The sequence below is a fragment of the Mustela nivalis genome (assembly GCF_964662115.1).
Source record: "Mustela nivalis genome assembly, chromosome: X".
NCBI lineage: Eukaryota > Metazoa > Chordata > Mammalia > Carnivora > Mustelidae > Mustela > Mustela nivalis.
The window spans coordinates 120,521,606-120,539,805 of NC_139040.1; the positions used below are offsets into that span (position 1 = coordinate 120,521,606).

At 39.3% G+C, this 18,200-nt stretch overlaps 1 protein-coding gene across 9 annotated transcripts in view; it reads right to left on the reverse strand.

Annotated features, from left to right (window-relative positions):
* Positions 1–18,200, reverse strand: part of REPS2 (RALBP1 associated Eps domain containing 2) — a 232,071-nt gene that overhangs the window by 57,054 nt on the left and 156,817 nt on the right. For all 9 annotated transcript variants that reach the window (XM_082718393.1, XM_082718389.1, XM_082718391.1 and 6 more), the window contains one exon: positions 9,086–9,147. In XM_082718393.1, coding sequence (XP_082574519.1) covers positions 9,086–9,147 — 62 coding nt within the window. The remainder of the gene's footprint in view (positions 1–9,085; positions 9,148–18,200) is intronic.

The window sequence follows — 18,200 nt, forward strand, 5'->3', positions numbered from 1 at the left end:
GAGGATACAAAAACCAATTTTTAGTTTCAATGATTTTGCTATTGTTTTCCTACTCACTGTATCATTTATCTCAACTCTACATCATTACTTTCCTTCTGCTGCTTTTGGGTTTAGCTTGCTCTTCTAATTTCTCATGGTATAATGTTTGCTTATTGATTTTGGATCCTTTTTTTTTTTTTAAATATAAGTGCTTAGAGGTATAAATTTCCCCCAGAGTTCTGTTAGTACTGTTATCCCTGTATCTCAAATATTTTGGTATGTTTTCCCTTTCATTCATCTCAAGGCACTTTCTAATTTCATTTGTAATTTCTTCTTTGACCCACTAGTTTTTTAAGAGTATGCTGCCTAATTTCCACATGTTAGTGAACCTTCCCACGTTACATCCATTATGGATTTGTAGTGTCATTCCAGTGTGGTCACTTTGTTGAATTCCAATCTTTTTAAATTTATTGAGACTTGTTTTGTGGCCTAACATGTGGTCTGTCCTGGGGGAATGTCCCATGTGCACAAGAGAAGACTAGAGTGTTCTACAGATGTCACACAGGTCTAGGGGATTTAGAGTGTTCTATTCATTCACATCTTCTATTTCCTTACTGCTCTCCTATCCGGTTGTTCGATCCATTACTAAAAGTGAGTTATCATAGAATTTGTCTGCTACTTCAATTCTATTGGTTTTTACTTCATACATCATGGGGCTCTGTTGATAGGTGTGTATACTTTTATAAATTTTTACCATCTTAATGGAATAACCCTTTTATCAATATATAATGCCTTTCTTTGTGTTGTAACAACTTTTGTCTTTAAGTCTATTTAGTCTGATGTGACTAAAGCTACCCGGGCTCTCTTTTGGTTACTATTTGTGTAAAATATCTTTTTCCATGCTTCCATTTTCAACCTATTTTTAACATTGGATCAAAACGGAGTCTCTTGTAGACAAGCATATAGTTGGATTATTTTTAAAATCCATCTGTTTCTGCCAATTAATTGAAGATATTTATCCATTTAAAGTAATTACGTATAAGGAAAGATCTACTTCTGCCATTTGCTCTTTGTCTTCTATGTCTTATACTTACTTGTTCAGTTCCTCAGTCCTCCCATCACTTCTCTTTTTTTGATTAACTGATTTTTTTCTAGTACCACTTTTGTTACCTTCTCATTTTCATATTCTTTATACTTTTTAGGGTTTTTTTCTTAGTAGTTACCCTAAGGATTGGTTAACATCTTAACTTTATAACAATCAATTTTGAATTAATACCAACTTAGTGTCAAGAGTATTCAAAAACCCTACTCCTTTATAGCCCTGCCGCCCTTTATATTATTATTGTATTATTATTGTCACAAATTATATCCTCACATATATGTGCTCATTAATATAGATTTGTGATTATAAGTATTTTCCTTTTAGGTCATATAGAAAAGAGAAGAGTCACAAATCAACACTACTGGCTTTGAGATTGACCAACATGGCTACCTTCACCATTCTTCATTTTGTGTTATGGCTTCAAGCTACTGCCTAGTGCCCCTTCATTTCAGTCTAGAGAACTCCCTTTAGTATTTGTTATGGGGCAGGTCTACCAGTGACAAACTCCTTGAGTATTTGCTTACTGGGAAATGTCTGTCTCCAGTGATACTGTCTGTCGGGGTATAAAGTGTCTCCCCAGGCCACCTGTTGCCACCAGACCAGGGTTAGGACATCCCTTTGGTCTCTGCTAAAACCACGTTTGCCAGCTAGGAAAGTGCCACCCCAGTCTGTCTTCTGCCACCAGGTGAGGGACAAGAGATCAACTCCCAGACTGCCCTCTGATGACACCAGAGGGAGAGACTTCGGTAGTATTTGGCTGGGGTAGTACGGGTATCGTCAAAAAGGTTTATGTCTAGCTTGTCTACCCTTTTCCCAGTCCTCTGGCTAGAGAGTAGACTCTTCTCAAGGGCTTTTTTTTTTTCTGTATCTGTTGGTAGTTCTAGGTTGCAGGTTCCTCCAGCACTCAGTCCAGGATATATGCGAGATTTTTTTTTTTTTTTTAAAGAACTCAGGGAATTCACTGCCATGCCATTACTCAAGTCCTAAGGACTTAGCAAATCCACTTTCCTATTTACATCTTTCAGAGTCCTCTTTCTGTTTATTACATCCAGGGCTTTTGGTTGTACTTAGCAGTGGGGGAAGCAGGGAGAAATTAGTCTAAAATCATCTTGTCCTCAATTATGTTTTATGATGTTTCAACTATATTTGCAAGATAATTTTTCTTGGACAGAGGAATACAACACAGAATCAGAGACCTTAAGGTAGTAGGAGGATCTATCTAATCCTCACATTTTATAGAAGAAGCAGTAGGTCTGTGAGACTAATCTCCTTACTTCCCACAAAGCTACAGAGTAGTAGAGCTAAGAACAAGAGCACAGACACATTCATATCGTGCTCTGCAGCTTTCAGCAGTATGTTCTTTCATCATCACTGTTGAAGACAGATCCTGGGCCTAGATCTTCTTTCCTTAATTACAGAAATACTCATTAACATACTGTTATTTTCAGCTAATCTACAGCATGCACTGTAAGACAGAACAGGGTAACACTCTGGAAGAAAGCGAAGGTGGCATCCTAGGTGATAGGTTTGTAAATTCTCTTCAGAATAATTAAAAAGTTTCAAATACATAGAAAAATACCTTTTGACATATACTAAACTTACATACTGACAAATGAAAATTAGGATATTGTACACAGCTTTGAAAGTTCAAAAATATGCCTTATCTACACAGCCAATATATATAATATTAAGGTGATTCGATGACTAATGTACATGAGATCATATGCATATATTATAGAAAAAGATATCATGATATCTGATGTATGCCCACTGAGTAGTAATTTGATCAAGAGAAAAGCCAAGAAATGTAAAAAGTGGTGACATTTCCATACTGTTTATACTTAAAGAATGTTTTCTTACAGATATTTAAAGTTGTCAGTGAGATAGTTCTTCATTTTACTCTATTAAAATGATTTAGTATGTGTTTAAAATGGATTGGGTATGCATGTTAAACTTTAATCAAATTTACATTTTAAAAATCTATTAAACCTGTGAGAAACTTACACAATCACCAGTAATGCCCCCCCCACACACACAAAGACCAAGAGAAAAAGAACAAGTATGTATGAGCTCTAAAACTCTTAATGTCTTCCAGGAGAATTTATGATTTGGTATCGCCAACTATACATTAATTTACAGAAACAATACCTGAAATAACAGGACATTAATTTATAAGAACATTTTCTAGGAAAGCATAGTGTCAAGTATTTTATAAGTAGTTCAGGACCTACAAACTGCCATTTGAGTTGAAGTGAGCCTGTCATTCCTTCCAAACGACAAGAGGGTAGGATCTTATTTAAAAAGCCGTGTCTAAGAAATTTGGCTTTGAAATGAACAGCAAGCCCAGGATATTCCTACTGGGTTCAGTAGTGCCTGAGGAACCTCATTCTAGCCAGATGACAAAGTTAGATGAAAGACTCACTGTGTTGCTGAAACGAGTAGTACTTTATATGTTAATTTTTTAAAAGGAAATTTAAAAATTAAAAATGTTAATTTAAAAAATTTTAATTTAAAAAAGGATTAATTTTTTTAAAAAAGGAAAGAAAGACTTGCTGCATGGACTATGATTTCCTCTCAAGGTCATCTTGGTTCCTGGCTCATCCTTCAAAATAGTACATACAGGACCTGAGGTACACAGTGGCTAGTCCTTCCAGGAAGACCATCCCATCAAGGCCTCTAACCCTGCTGGAGTCAGCCATGCCAGGAAGACCGAGACTCCCAAGACCATCCAGCAGGATCAGCGTTCTTGTCCCCACAGCATATGGGCAACGTCCCCTCACCTGACTTAATGCCTCCCACCCTCACCAACTCAACAAAGACTTCTACTGCGCACTTAAACAACTCAGGGCATGGGGCGCCTGGGTGGCTCAGTCGTTAAGTGCCTGCCTTCGGCTGAGGTCATGATCCCAGGGTCCTGGGATCAAGCACTGCATTGGGCTCCCTGCTCAGTGGGGAGCCTGCTTCTCTCTCTTCCTCTACCCCTCCCCCTGCTTGTGTTCTGTCTTTCCTCTCTCCTTCTCAAATAAATAAAATCTTAAAAAGAGAGAGAGAGAGAACTCGGCATACCATTAATCCCATAATCCCATAATGCCAGAAAATCCCATAGGTTCTCAACTTCATCTCTGAACATTCCTTCTCTTGCCTTAATTCAATGTTACTCAATCCCAGCTACACTTCAGAATCATGTGGGGAGCTTCTTAAAACTCCCAATGTCTGGACCTCCCACCACACCAAAATCTCTGGGGGTGGGACCCAGACCTCAGTAGGTTTAAAGCTCTCCCCCAGATGATTCCTGTGGGCACAATGTGAGTACCAATGAGCTAACTGACGCTCTGTGCTCTCCTGCCAAGGGCTGCTCCCCGGACAGAACTCTCCTATCAAGAGGCTCTTCCTCTCCCAAGGCTCTGGCACCACTGGGCCTCAATGTGGCCTCAAGCGCTGCCACATCCAAACACTAAATCTTTCTCCCCTAAAATCCGTCTTTCTAAATTTCAGACAGCTCCTTGAACACATGGGGATCTCTTGCATGCCTGCCTCCTTGCATTTGCTTTTTCTCTACGGTAATGCTCTGAACCCCTCGGCCATCTGAAAAGAAAAATTCTCTTGTTTAAAACTCATTTCACTGGTCACCTTAGCCCTTCCATGAAGCCCTCTTGGTCTAAGCTTAAAAGTACTGATCAAATGCTTCTTCCACAGTACTTTCATCCTACAGTGCTATTTTAGTACACACTGCGTTGCCAGTGAGAAGCACTTGCTGTTCCAAGGTAAGCAATTAGTGGAATAAATAGGAAAATCCTGAGCACATTAGTCTACAGGGAGCCCCAATCATCAAATGTGGTGCTAATGTAAAACTGAAAAAACTATCCTTTGTACCAAAAAACTTTTTTAAATAAAGATTATCGCCCTAAGAAATTTGGCACAAGATCAATACTATTAAAGAGATTTAATTATTGGAGAACCAAACAGGCCCTTAGAGAACTGACATACAGGACGAGCACCAGCTCTGCAGATGGCATTTTCCTCAGTTTATACGCATATCAACAGTGAGCTACTAGTTTAACTCTCATGTTAACACGGCTCCATATAAAACAGTTAACTCTAACTGCTTTTTAGTCATCTGTGTTATAAATCAGTCTTTTTTAAAAAATTAATAAATAAATGTGTCACCTCTTAGGAGCTGAGCCAAAATACCATGCCCTGGTCCCTAGCCTGTCCTCAGGAAAACAGGGAACACAAACCATTTGATTCTTTATATATTCACTTGGTCCCTCTTGATTTTCCCTATAGTATGAAAAATAAAAAGATCTGCTTCTTTGAATTTATTCCTTTTCCTAACTCCAGGGCCCCATTTGTATAATTTACTCCAGATGTCCATATCATACTAGTGCTTAGTATTAAGGGCCAGCTAAACTGCATTTTATGCTGAACACCTATACTTCATCTCTCTCACTTGATAAAAGTAGAGATATACTTCTAGCATATGTAGAAATGAGCTCTGTATACCTTTGTGAACACATATGCAAATGTACAAGTGCTTTTCTCTTACATACTTAAAACCTCGAAGGACATCACTGACTAGCCACATAGTTTTTTAAACAGTTGTTCCTTTGTAGGGAACAGAATGTCTTCTTGTTTATTATAATCTAGTCTTAAACATTTACCCATTTATCAAATTAAATAATATGAAAAATTTAAATCCAGGGGTACAGGGGTGGCTCAGTCAGTTAAGTGTCTGCCTTTGGCTCAGGTCATGATTCCCAGGATTCTGGGACTGAGACCCGCATCAGGCTCCCTGCTCAGTGGGGAGTCTGCCTTTCCCTCCATGCTTGAGCTCTCTCTCTCTCAAATAAATAAATATTTTTTTAAAGAAGGAAAATTTAAGTCCAAAGCCTTTTATCTTAATCTCATCTCACAGCTACTGACAAATTAAAGATTTAAATTATACCAATCTTCCTTGTTTCTCCCCTAGGTACTATAGTTTAAGCCTTATTTGGGTGTATATTTTTTTTTCCAAAGTCAGATCGATTGCCTGTATATAACAAGGAACACTCAAGAAAATGTTTAACAGAGCAAAAGAAGAACTCAAAGTGCTTAAGTATGCCATAATAAAGCTTGCTGTGTGAAGTGGTAAAAATGACCTCATGAGAGAGTAAGCCAGAAGGAAAAGAAAAGCAAATTAAAAAAAACAAAAACAAAAACAAAAAAAATGACAACTAGAAATCCGAAGCTAACGTGTGGCAAACTCCCTTTTTCAGTGTCAACTCTTTCAGGGAAAACTACTGTTCTAAGATACAAAAATTTAACTTGAATCCCATACATAGAGAGGAGGTAACAGATGAAAGCAGTTTGGAAATGTTCTTACCAGTATTTTAAAGCTGGTGGAGAATAACGTTCCCTAACCACCAAGCCCTCAGGGGACTGTTAAGTCTTGTATGAAGAAAGAAAGAGGTGAATGGTCATACACACAACGAAACTGCAAGCTTTACCAAAATTGACCAGGTTTCTTTACTAGGACTTCAAATCCTTTCATGAGCCCATATGCACGGTGACTCTCCACAAGCGGGTGCTGAGGTGGCAGCCTGCGGATTTGTCTTATCACAGAACCCGGTTCATCTCTCGCAGAAGACCGCTGTATCACAAGCGGTTTGAGAACGACTAGAATACGCAGGCGCCCCGCCCACATGGTTAGGTGAGCCTCTCCCAGGGCCATCAGGAATTGGACACGGCACAAGGACTAAATACAGTCACCTACTCAGCTCCCAGGATTTCCTCTGTTGAATGTGTGTGTCCCACTTACAGTGGAGGAAAAGAGGAAGGAAGGGAAGTGACGAAGGGGTTTCCTGCCTGCCTGTTACACACCTGTTTCTGTAGTCGGAACTCTCCAAAGTTAGGCCGCTGAGGTGGAGGCTTGAGCTGAGCACTCCGCTCACTGTTTACATTGTGATGGGAAATCTGGCAGATGAAGAAGCAGCCTCATTCATTAACAGTGACTTGAGAATTCCCAGCCCCCATCACATCCTTGGTCACTAAGACCCCAAGCAGGCAGGAAGGCCACCTCAAGCAGGTCGGGTGAGGACTGCTGATAGCAGCCACGCATTTCACAAGCAGGAAGTCACTCCTGTTACTTGTATAGGAGAAGATACGGAGGTTGATCACAAAAGCCCTTTCAGACGGGTCTTCATGCATTCATCCAGGTGGCTCCCAAGCCCTAGTTTAAAACCAGTAGCTAGTAGGTAACTACCTCCAGAATGCCCACAATTTTGTTGTGACAAAGCCCAGGTCTGCTGTTGGTGCCAATCAGGAGTTTGGTCTCATCTAGGTCCTCCACAGGCGGCACGTGGTGAAAGCCTCACCTGCCAGAGCAGCAGATCACTGTCTTACTGTCTACACAGACCCTTCAGCTCCAGGGATGCGGAGGGCAGCGACCTTTAGGAGATGGACCTCATCTGGGAAGCTGGCTCTACCTATTTACTAGCTATGTCACTTTGGCTGACCTGTTTAACCCCTGTATGCTTCAATTTCCTCACCTGTAAGAAAATAAAGGATACTAACACCTACTTCATAGGATTTTTGTGAAGATTAAATAATGCATTGAAAGCACTTAGCACCGGGGCACCTGGGTGGCTCAATGGGTTAAAGCCTCTGCTTTCCGCTCAGGTCGTGATCCCGGAGTGCTGGGATAGAGCCCCGCATCTGGCTTTCTGCTCCGCAGGGAGCCTGCTTCCTCCTTTCTCTCTCTCTCTCTCTGCCTACCTGCGATCTCCCTCTGTCAAATAAATAAATAAAAGCTTTAAAAAAAAAAAAGAAAGCACTTAGCACCACGCCTGGTCTACTGCAGATGCTCAAGAAACAGAGCTAGTAATTTAAATAAGCAGAAATTATAAACAGGGAAAAGCTTAGGATGGAACTAAAGCTTGCCATTAGATAAACAACAGGGACTCAATAAATACTTGCTGACTGATTAATCCACAACTTTTAAAGCCAATCCTGGAGTATTAGAAAAGGGGCTCTCACTCGCTTATATGTGAGTCAGGAAGAACAGGGCTTTTCCTTGCCCTTCAAACAGAGGAAGGAAAGCAGTACTCACTGAGTCTGTACCTCAAGGTTGAATGAATGCTAAAGATGGTCTAATTCTCTAAAAGAAGGACAAGCAAATGCCCAAAATGGTTTCAGTGACTCAGCAAGTCCTAAGATGTGCCATATGGAAAAGTATGTTCTGAAGCATCTGGACCAATAAGGTAGAAACTAGGACTGTTAACAGAGAATTTCCCAACATTTTCTGCTGAAAGTTAGAGGGCCTTTAAAGACAGAAAGTCTCTTCAGCAGCGATGAATGAAAGGAAGGATCTGTAGTGCCCTTTACACACTCTGCAGTTTGCAGCTTGCTTGCTTCTCATTTCCAACTCTACAGGAGTGTTGATGAATAAGACCATAGTAGCACATATAAATGAGGCAGAATTAATTCACAAGTGAAACAGATTTTGGTGACACATTCTCCCAAGTCCTGCTGTTTCAGCTTATTGTTCCAAAGAAAATACCAACCTAAAGATAAAGAAAGCACTGTAGGCCCAAACCACAGCACAAACACCATGGTGACAACCATTAATTATGAAGAATTAACACAGCTCCTAAAATACTGATGACAATATATACACCCAAACTGTACATACTATACAGAAAAACCATGTCCCCCATCCCCCAACTGAAGAGTCACCCATTCTTCTTCTTTCTCTATCTGAAAGCAACATGCAACCCTTGATGGCTAAAGGGGAACCAGTATGCATTGGTTTGATTGCTTATTGAGGAAACTTTCCCTTTTCCACATGAGGTTGGGGGACTGGAGAGATAAGAAGAAATGCAGCTACTCTCTATACTCTCTGTCCAGACGTCATCTTGGGAATGTGACCAGCCAGTTCTGTGGCTACCAACCCTTGCAAAAAAAGCACAGTGGTAGGACAACTTTGCTATACCCAACAGTTCACAGAAATCAACTTCTGTTTCCTACCTGTGATGGACAAGGTCTTGGAGGGAGCGCAGGTGGTGGAGGTAACAATCCTGACTTAGTAGCTGAAAAGAAAAACACATACTATTAAGAATTAACAAAAACACATCGGGTGCTACACTCAGGGTGGAGTCTGCTTGAGATGGTCTCTCCCCCTCTCCCTTTTCCCCTCCTCACCTCTCACATAAATAAATATTTTTTTTAAAAAATAGAGTTACCAAGAACAAAACAAAATACCCTTTCCACATTTTAACTAGGAATACCAATTGCCCTTAACATTTAACTAGGAATACCAATTGCAGTTAACATGTTTAGGTTATTAAAATCCATCAGAAGGCTTAATTTAAAAAAAAAAGAGTACATGATATTTCTAATCACTTTTTCATTTTCATCCTACCTACCCCAAATCCAATTATTTGTATAGGCTGTTTTGATTAAGACAGTATAAAACAGTAAGGAAAAGACACCCTCTGATCAACCCAGCATGGGAAAGGCAGTCAATCCCTCATTATCCTGATGTTACTTGTTTAGTTTCAAATAATCTAGGCCCTTTAGTTCCTCTAATATGTCTCCCTCTCTCTTGGCCATTACACTACTCATTAGTTCAGCAAGTGGGCTACAGAAACGAAGGGAGCCAGAGTCCCCACAGTCAGCTCTGCTGCCCTGTAAGCTACTGGGTCTGACAACAGCAGGGAGGCTGAAAGAGATGGGACTAAATGATGTTGAAGGACACTTCAAAGATCTCAATTTCCTTTTTTCTCCCTGATCCTTATTAGCAGAAATAAAATCTGTTCCTATAATAATCTGGCCCCATTTAAAGGATGTTTTGAACAAAAGTCTCAGTCTAATTTTTTTTTAATTTTGTGAGATACAGAGAAAATTTGAATTAAGCCAAGAATGTCTGGGTTGTAACTAAATGAAAATAAACATCTGCTAGAGTGAATTATAAATAAAGCTCATGATCACACACAAGAAGTAAGTTTATTATCACACACTGGCAAGTTAAACCATATTCTTTACAAAGTCCTTAAAAAGCACACCATGCTCTATTTAACCATACCTAGTTTACTGGTGATTCTGTAATATGTGTGCTAATATTTGGACAATTTTCTGTGACTTAAAAATAAGTCATAGCAATGTGCCAAGAACATGAAAGTTTTTGCAAATCACTTTTGATCTGACCTAGCTAGATCAGACGAGCCAGAAGATGGAGTCTGGGGCTTTCCACCAAGGTAACTGAAGAGTAATTTCATAGAGATTTGCATTCTGAGCCAGTGCACGGATCTGGTACAACCATGTGGGCCCATCAGTGATTTCTCTCAATCTGTCTTTCATTAAAATTTATGAAACACATCAGTGGGTCAAAACTCCAGAGGTGGTGAGACCTTAACAGCCTTCGATAACAAAGCATATAGCAGCAGAAAAACAAAAGCCTCAGAAATTATCCATCTCGGGGCCATTCTGTACTCCAAAGGTCCTCAAGATTGGGCCTTTAAATTACCGGTTTCTTTAAAAACAAATTTTTTTAAAAACTACATATGCTTTTAAAGCAAAGGCCTTGCACCGGAACAAAGTGTGTTTTTAACAAAAGAGGACTTATTAACACAAAGAAGACTAAGAATTGATAAGCCATTTAATTAACCAAACTTCTGCTTCTAGCAAGAGGGAATAACAAAGATGAGATTTACCCTCCTATTTGAAACAGCCGAAAACAAACACGGTTTTTATATGAAATCACAGTTTTTAGACACGAGACCAAAATATATAAAACAACAGTTTTCAAGACACTAGGAAATTTGGCAGCAAAAGACAGTGATCCCTGAGAGACAGGAAACCAATCAATTGAGTCATATGACTCACTCTCCCTGCTTAGTGTGCTCAGATAGAGGATCTGCCTCCAGATGCATGTCTGATTCATTTCATTTTTACTATTTTTTTAATTTAAAAAATGCCTTATTTTTGTAAAAAATGATATGAGGGTGTTTCTGAATATACTTTTGGATAAAATCCTATCACCTATGAATATTCACAACAATTTGGTTTCTTCTTTTCGGTACCTTTATCTATTTTTGTTTTTTATCTTACTTACCTGGCTAGAAAATCTACTGTAAAGTTGACTTATAATAATCATATGGGCATTGTTATTGTCTCTTGATCTCAAAGGGAAGGCGCTCCTTATTTCAACATTAACTGTGATATTTGCTATAGGTTAGTATAGAAACCCTTTAAGGGATTATGAAAAGTCCCACCTACTATTATTTTGAGATTTTTTTTAATAACCTGTTGAGGCATTTTTTTTTAATTTTTTATTTTTTATAAACATATATTTTTATCCCCAGGGGTACAGGTCTGTGAATCACCAGGTTTACACACTTCACAGCACTCACCAAAGCACATACCCTCCCCAATGTCCATAATCCCACCCCCTTCTCCCAAACCCCCTCCCCCCAGCAACCCTCAGTTTGTTTTGTGAGATTAAGAGTCACTTATGGTTTGTCTCCCTCCCAATCCCATCTTGTTTCATTTATTCTTCTCCTACCCACTTAAGCCTCCATGTTGCATCACCACTTCCTCATATCAGGGAGATCATATGATAGTTGTCTTTCTCTGCTTGACTTATTTCGCTAAGCATGATACGCTCTAGTTCCATCCATGTTGTCGCAAATGGCAAGATTTCATTTCTTTTGATGGCTGCATAGTATTCCATTCTGTATGTATACCACATCTTCTTGATCCATTCATCTGTTGATGGACATCTAGGTTCTTTCCATAGTTTGGCTATTGTGGACATTGCTGCTATAAACATTCGGGTGCATGTGCCCCTTTGGATCTTTAGGGTAAATACCCAATAGTGCAATTGCTGGGTCATAGGGCAGTTCTATTTTCAACATTTTGAGGAACCTCCATGCTGTTTTCCAGAGTGGCTGCACCAGCTTGCATTCCCACCAACAGTGTAGGAGGGTTCCCCTTTCTCCGCATCCTCGCCAGCATCTGTCATTTCCTGACTTGTTGATTTTAGCCATTCTGACTGGTGTGAGGTGATATCTCATTGTGGTTTTGATTTGTATTTCCCTGATGCCGAGTGATATGGAGCACTTTTTCATGTGTCTGTTGGCCATCTTGATGTCTTCTTTGCAGAAATGTCTGTTCATGTCCTCTGCCCATTTCTTGATTGGATTATTTGTTCTTTGGGTGTTGAGTTTGCTAAGTTCTTTATAGATTCTGGACACTAGTCCTTTATCTGACAAACAAAAGCCCAGGGCCAGACGGCTTCCCGGGGGAATTCTACCAAACATTTAAAGAAGAACTAATTCCTATTCTCCTGAAACTGTTCCAAAAAATAGAAATGGAAGGAAAACTTCCAAACTCATTTTATGAGGCCAGCATCACCTTGATCCCAAAACCAGACAAGGATCCCACCAAAAAAGAGAGCTATAGACCGATATCCTTGATGAACACAGATGCGAAAATACTCAACAAAATACTAGCCAATAGGATTCAACAGTACATTAAAAAGATTATTCACCACGACCAAGTGGGATTTATTCCAGGGCTGCAAGGTTGGTTTAACATCCGCAAATCAGTCAATGTGATACAACACATCAATAAAAGAAAGAACAAGAACCATATGATACTCTCAATAGATGCATTTGACAAAGTACAGCATCCCTTCCTGATCAAAACTCTTCAAAGTGTAGGGATAGAGGGTACATACCTCAATATCATCAAAGCCATCTATGAAAAACCCACCGCAAATATCATTCTCAATGGAGAAAAACTGAAAGCTTTTCCGCTAAGGTCAGGAACACGGCAGGGATGTCCATTATCACCACTGCTATTCAACATAGTACTAGAAGTCCTAGCCTCAGCAATCAGACAACAAAAGGAAATTAAAGGCATCCAAATCGGCAAAGAAGAAGTCAAATTATCACTCTTCATAGATGATATGATACTATATGTGGAAAACCCAAAAGACTCCACTCCAAAACTGCTAGAACTTATACAGGAATTCAGTAAAGTGTCAGGATATAAAATCAATGCACAGAAATCAGTTGCATTTCTCTACACCAACAGCAAGACAGAAGAAAGAGATATTAAGGAGTCAATCCCATTTACAATTGCATCCAAACCATAAGATACCTAGGAATAAACCTAACCAAAGAGACACAGAATCTATACTCAGAAAACTATAAAGTACTCAAGAAAGAAATTGAGGAAGACACAAAGAAATGGAAAAATGTTCCATGCTCCTGGATTGGAAGAATAAATATTGTGAAAATGCCTATGCTACCTAAAGCAATCTACACATTTAATGCAATTCCTATCAAAGTACCATCCATCTTTTTCAAAGAAATGGAACAAATAATGCTAAAATTTATATGGAACCAGAAAAGACCTCGAATAGCCAAAGGGATATTGAAAAAGAAAGCCAACGTTGGTGGCATCACAATTCCAGATTTCAAGCTCTATTACAAAGCTGTCATCATCAAGACAGCATGGTACTGGCACAAAAACAGACACATAGACCAATGGAACAGAATAGAGAGCCCAGAAATAGACCCTCAAATCTATGGTCAACTAATCTTCGACAAAGCAGGAAAGAATGTCCAATGGAAAAAAGACAGCCTCTTCAATAAATGGTGCTGGGAAAATTGGACAGCCACATGCAGAAAAATGAAATTGGACCATTTCCTTACACCACACACAAAAATAGACTCAAAATGGATGAAGGACCTCAATGTGCGAAAGGAATCCATCAAAATCCTTGAGGAGAACACGGGCAGCAACCTCTTCGACCTCTGCCGCAGCAACATCTTCCTAGGAACAACGCAAAAGGCAAGGGAAGCAAGGGAAAAAATGAACTATTGGGATTTCATCAAGATCAAAAGCTTTTGCACAGCAAAGGAAACAGTTAACAAAATCAAAAGACAACTGACAGAATGGGAGAAGATATTTTGCAAACGACATACCTGTTGAGGCATTTTAACCAAAGCTGCATGTCCACCCACTGAGATGATAGTATTTGCCCCTTACAATTAGTTAAAATGATAAGTTAGATTATAAATTCTTAAGTATTCCAACACCCTTGCTAACCTAGGATAATTCCAACCTGGTCAGGTTTTTATACCCACTAGATTTAGTTGGCTAATACCCTGTTTAGGATTTTTGCCAACTATATTCATAACTGAGACTGATAAGTGGGTTTCCTTTCACATATGATATCTGGTAGGTTTGATTCGGCTGGAGAGCGTTCCCCATCTATACTCCGGAACAGGTGGCTACCGCTCAATGTCAGGTAGAACTTGACAGCAGATGTATCTGGGCCTGGAGTTTTGCTTGAAACAAGATTTTTAATGACTTCATTTCTTTAACTATTACAGGATTATTTAGACTTTCTAATTCTTAGGTCAGTTTTGGTAAATGATATTTTTCTAGACATTTATTGTCTAAATGTCCATATTTATTGCCATAAAGACCTTCCCATGCCCTCCTCTACTCATCTTCATCTCCGCGCACATAACTCTTGTTTTCTACTGCTAATGCTGTTTGTATCATCACTGTAGTTTCCCTTCATTGAGCTTACCTGACATTTTCCCATTTTATTACTCTTTTCAAAAAGCCAGCTTTCCTGAGCCTCTGTATTGTCTGCTTGCTTTGTGTTTCATTAATGCCTGTTCATCTCCTTGTATTTTCTCTCTTTGGGCTTATCCTATTCTTTTTGTAGCTTAAATTACTTAACTGATTGCATTTCTTCTTTTCTAATGTAAGCATTTAGTGTTACAAATGGTCTTCCAGGTGTCACAGGTTTTGATATGTTCTCATTCAGTTTTAAAGTCTTCCTAGTTTCCATTACAACCTCTTTTACTATCGATATTATCTTTTGTCTGAAGTTTATCCTTTAGAACTTCCTTCATGGTTAGTCTGTTAGGACCAGCTTAGTCAGTTTGTGTGACTGAGAAGTCTTTATTTTACCCTTATTCTTCAAAGAGTAGTTCACTGGGTATAGATTCCAGATGGACAGCTATTTTCTCAGAGCACGTTAAAAATAATATTTCGCTGTCTTCTGGCTTCCATTATTGCTGGCGAGAAGTCATGTGTCTATAGAACCGTTGTTTTCTCGTTAAGTAGTCTGTCTTCTCTCTGGTTGCTTTTGAAATCTCTTTGCACTTTTCTGCAGTACCGAACTTGACACTGAGTCTGCCTATTTCTTCATCCTCTTTTTCTTTCATAACCTACTGAGCTTCACTAGAGTTTCTGAATCATGTGGCATCCTGTTCATCCTGGGAAATTCTAAGTGATTCTCCAAATATTGTCTTTCTGCCATTTTCTGTTACCTCTCCTTCTGGGGTTCTTTGTCTCAACCGTGTTGGGTTCCGGATAATTTTCTAAGATCTACTGTTACATTAACCAATTCCCTCATCAACTGTCCTCAAGTTTATTTTAATGACTGTTTCCTTTCTAGTTCTATTTGATCTGCTTTCAAAACTTTTTTCATTTTTATAATTTCTTGGCTACATACTTATTTTTTCTGTCTCCTTTTCTTTCAATTTATTAAACATATTTATGTAATAATCTGTGTCTGATAATCCTACAATCTAAGGGCTTCATATTTACTACCCTTTTGTTGCTCCTGTTAGCTCTGTCTCCTTGTGTTCCATTTCCTAGAGTGCTTGATGACCTCTGACTCCAAATGCCCATCCCTTGGAACTTCACCTGTAGGAACTGGGCCCTGTGTGCAAAGTGGGTTCCTCCTCTACTGTCCGCCAGAAACTCAAAGGTGCTTATCAACCTGGGATCACTTGAAACTAAAAGCTTGGCTTGATACGTATAGGATTCCCAGTCTCTGCTGTCCTGAATTTTATTAAATGTCCTATAGCAAGACTTTTGAGTCTAGATACTAGTTTGAATATTTGCAACTAAACTCACTCTTACCTCATTAACATAATAGTGAAAAGAACTTTTTAAATTTTCTCTGGGAAAATAGATGAGTGGCTGATAGCTAAATGAGCAGTAGAGAAAACAGACAATAACCAAGGTGTACCAAAGAAACCCCTCAGTTCTCAAGAACTGAGGACATCAAACTCCTCTGGAAGTAAGGATGAAGAAAGAAATAAAATGAAGAAAGCAATAAGAAGTAAAGAAAATGAACTAATCGTGAATCCTATTTCCTACCCTTTAAAAGGGCATACCTTGACCATACCCTTGAAGGTCAGGTTCCAGCTACACCTCATGCAGGTTTGGGCTTCAGGAACCCTGCTCTTGTGGTCCCCTCTGCCTGCAGTGTCCATGCCCTAACCCTACTCCACCTGGATAACTCAGAATATAGTAAGTGTCCAACAAATATCTCTTTGAACTAACATAAGAACTACAGGACCATGATCCATCCCCGTGTTGGAAAAAAAAATTAACTGAAGCCCTTTAGGAGCAGTTGGATCCTAAGATTTTTTTCTCACATTCTCATCATGTTTCCCACTCCAGCAAAAAGCTAGAAGTATCCTTCTTCTCCAGGGAGGACACCAGGCCCAGATGAAGGCAGGGGGCCATATTGAAAACAGGGGGATCTAGTATATGTATACATTCTGGATGGTGAGACTGCCATCCCTCTTCCTCTCTGCTCCCAGACTTTTGTATCCAGAGGTTAAAAGAAGTGCTCCAGGGAAATGGACCAGCCAAGAAGGAAGATATAGATAACAACATCAAGAGATCTCCAACAAGATGACCAAATCAGATCATTCCACTACGAAACCCACAGATGGCAAGTCCTATCCATTTATCCATATATTCCAATCAGTTTTTTATGCCCTTTCTTAAACAGAAACAGATGATGAAGTATTATAAGATATCTACATAAAAATCTCTAAAATAGTACAATAGGGGAAAAAAAGGTTAATCTCAAAGATACAGATTAGACCCTAATAGGGGAAAATTCTTCAATGTATATTAGCATCATCATAATGATCATTCTGTTTATATTCTAGAACTACTTAAACATTTACTATGTATCAAGCATTGTGAGGTACTGTGAAAATATCAGTGAAAAAAAAACAACAGGAAAAAAAGCTCTACCCTCACGAAGCTTTATTTTATTTACTAAGAAGATCGCTAATGGGATGGGAGTAAGGAGTGAAATTTCTCAAAGTTATCAGGGAAATCCTCAGTAAGAGATAAGAGATGTTATTTGCAAAGATGAAATACTCAAGATGTTTCTGAAAAAAAGAAGAATAGTAAAATAATTAAAAAGAGAATCTGAAAATTAAAAACATGATATCAGAGGAGTACTTGGGTGGCTCAGTGGGTTAAGCCACTGTCTTTGGCTCAAGGCATGGTTTCAGGCTCCTGGGATTGAGCCCCACCACACATTGGGCTCTCTGCTCAGCAGGAAGCCCGCTTCCCCCTCTCTCTGCCTGCCTCTCTGCCTACTTGTGATCTCTGTCTCTATCAAATAAATAAATAAATCTTTTTTAAAAAAACATGATAGTAGAAAGGAAAAGCTTAATAGAAAGATTCAAAGATAATCTAAGGAGATCTTTTTTTATGGATTTATTTACTTATCTAGGAGGGAGGGGAGGAGAGAGAAAGAGAGAGAGGGCATGCACATGTGAGTGCAGAGGGGAGAAGCAGAGGGAGAAGGAGAGTGTGAGTCCCAAGCAGATGCCACACTGAGCACAGAGCCCAACATAGGGCTCAATCCCACGACCCTGAGATTATGACCTGAGCCAAACCAAGAGTGTGCCACCCAGGCACCCAACCTAAGGAGATCTTTTTAAAAAGCAGGATAATATCCAAATAAAATTCCACAAAAAGAGAGAAAATTGAAGGGAAAAAAATCACATAGTCTAAGAAAACTACCCAGAAATGAAGACTAGGGCTTTCTAAACTAGAAGAGCCCACTGAGTACCCAGAACAATGGAAGAAAACAGACCCATGGAAAAGCGCATATGAAATTTCAAAATACAGGAGCTAGAAGATTCTACAAATGTCCAGCAGGGGATGGAAGAGGAGGGCAGGCCACATCCAAAGGATCAAGAGTCCAGAAAGTTTTAAACTTTTAATACACCACTGAAAGCTAGAATTCACTGGAGCAATGTCATGAAAATTCTGAAGAAAACTGATTTCC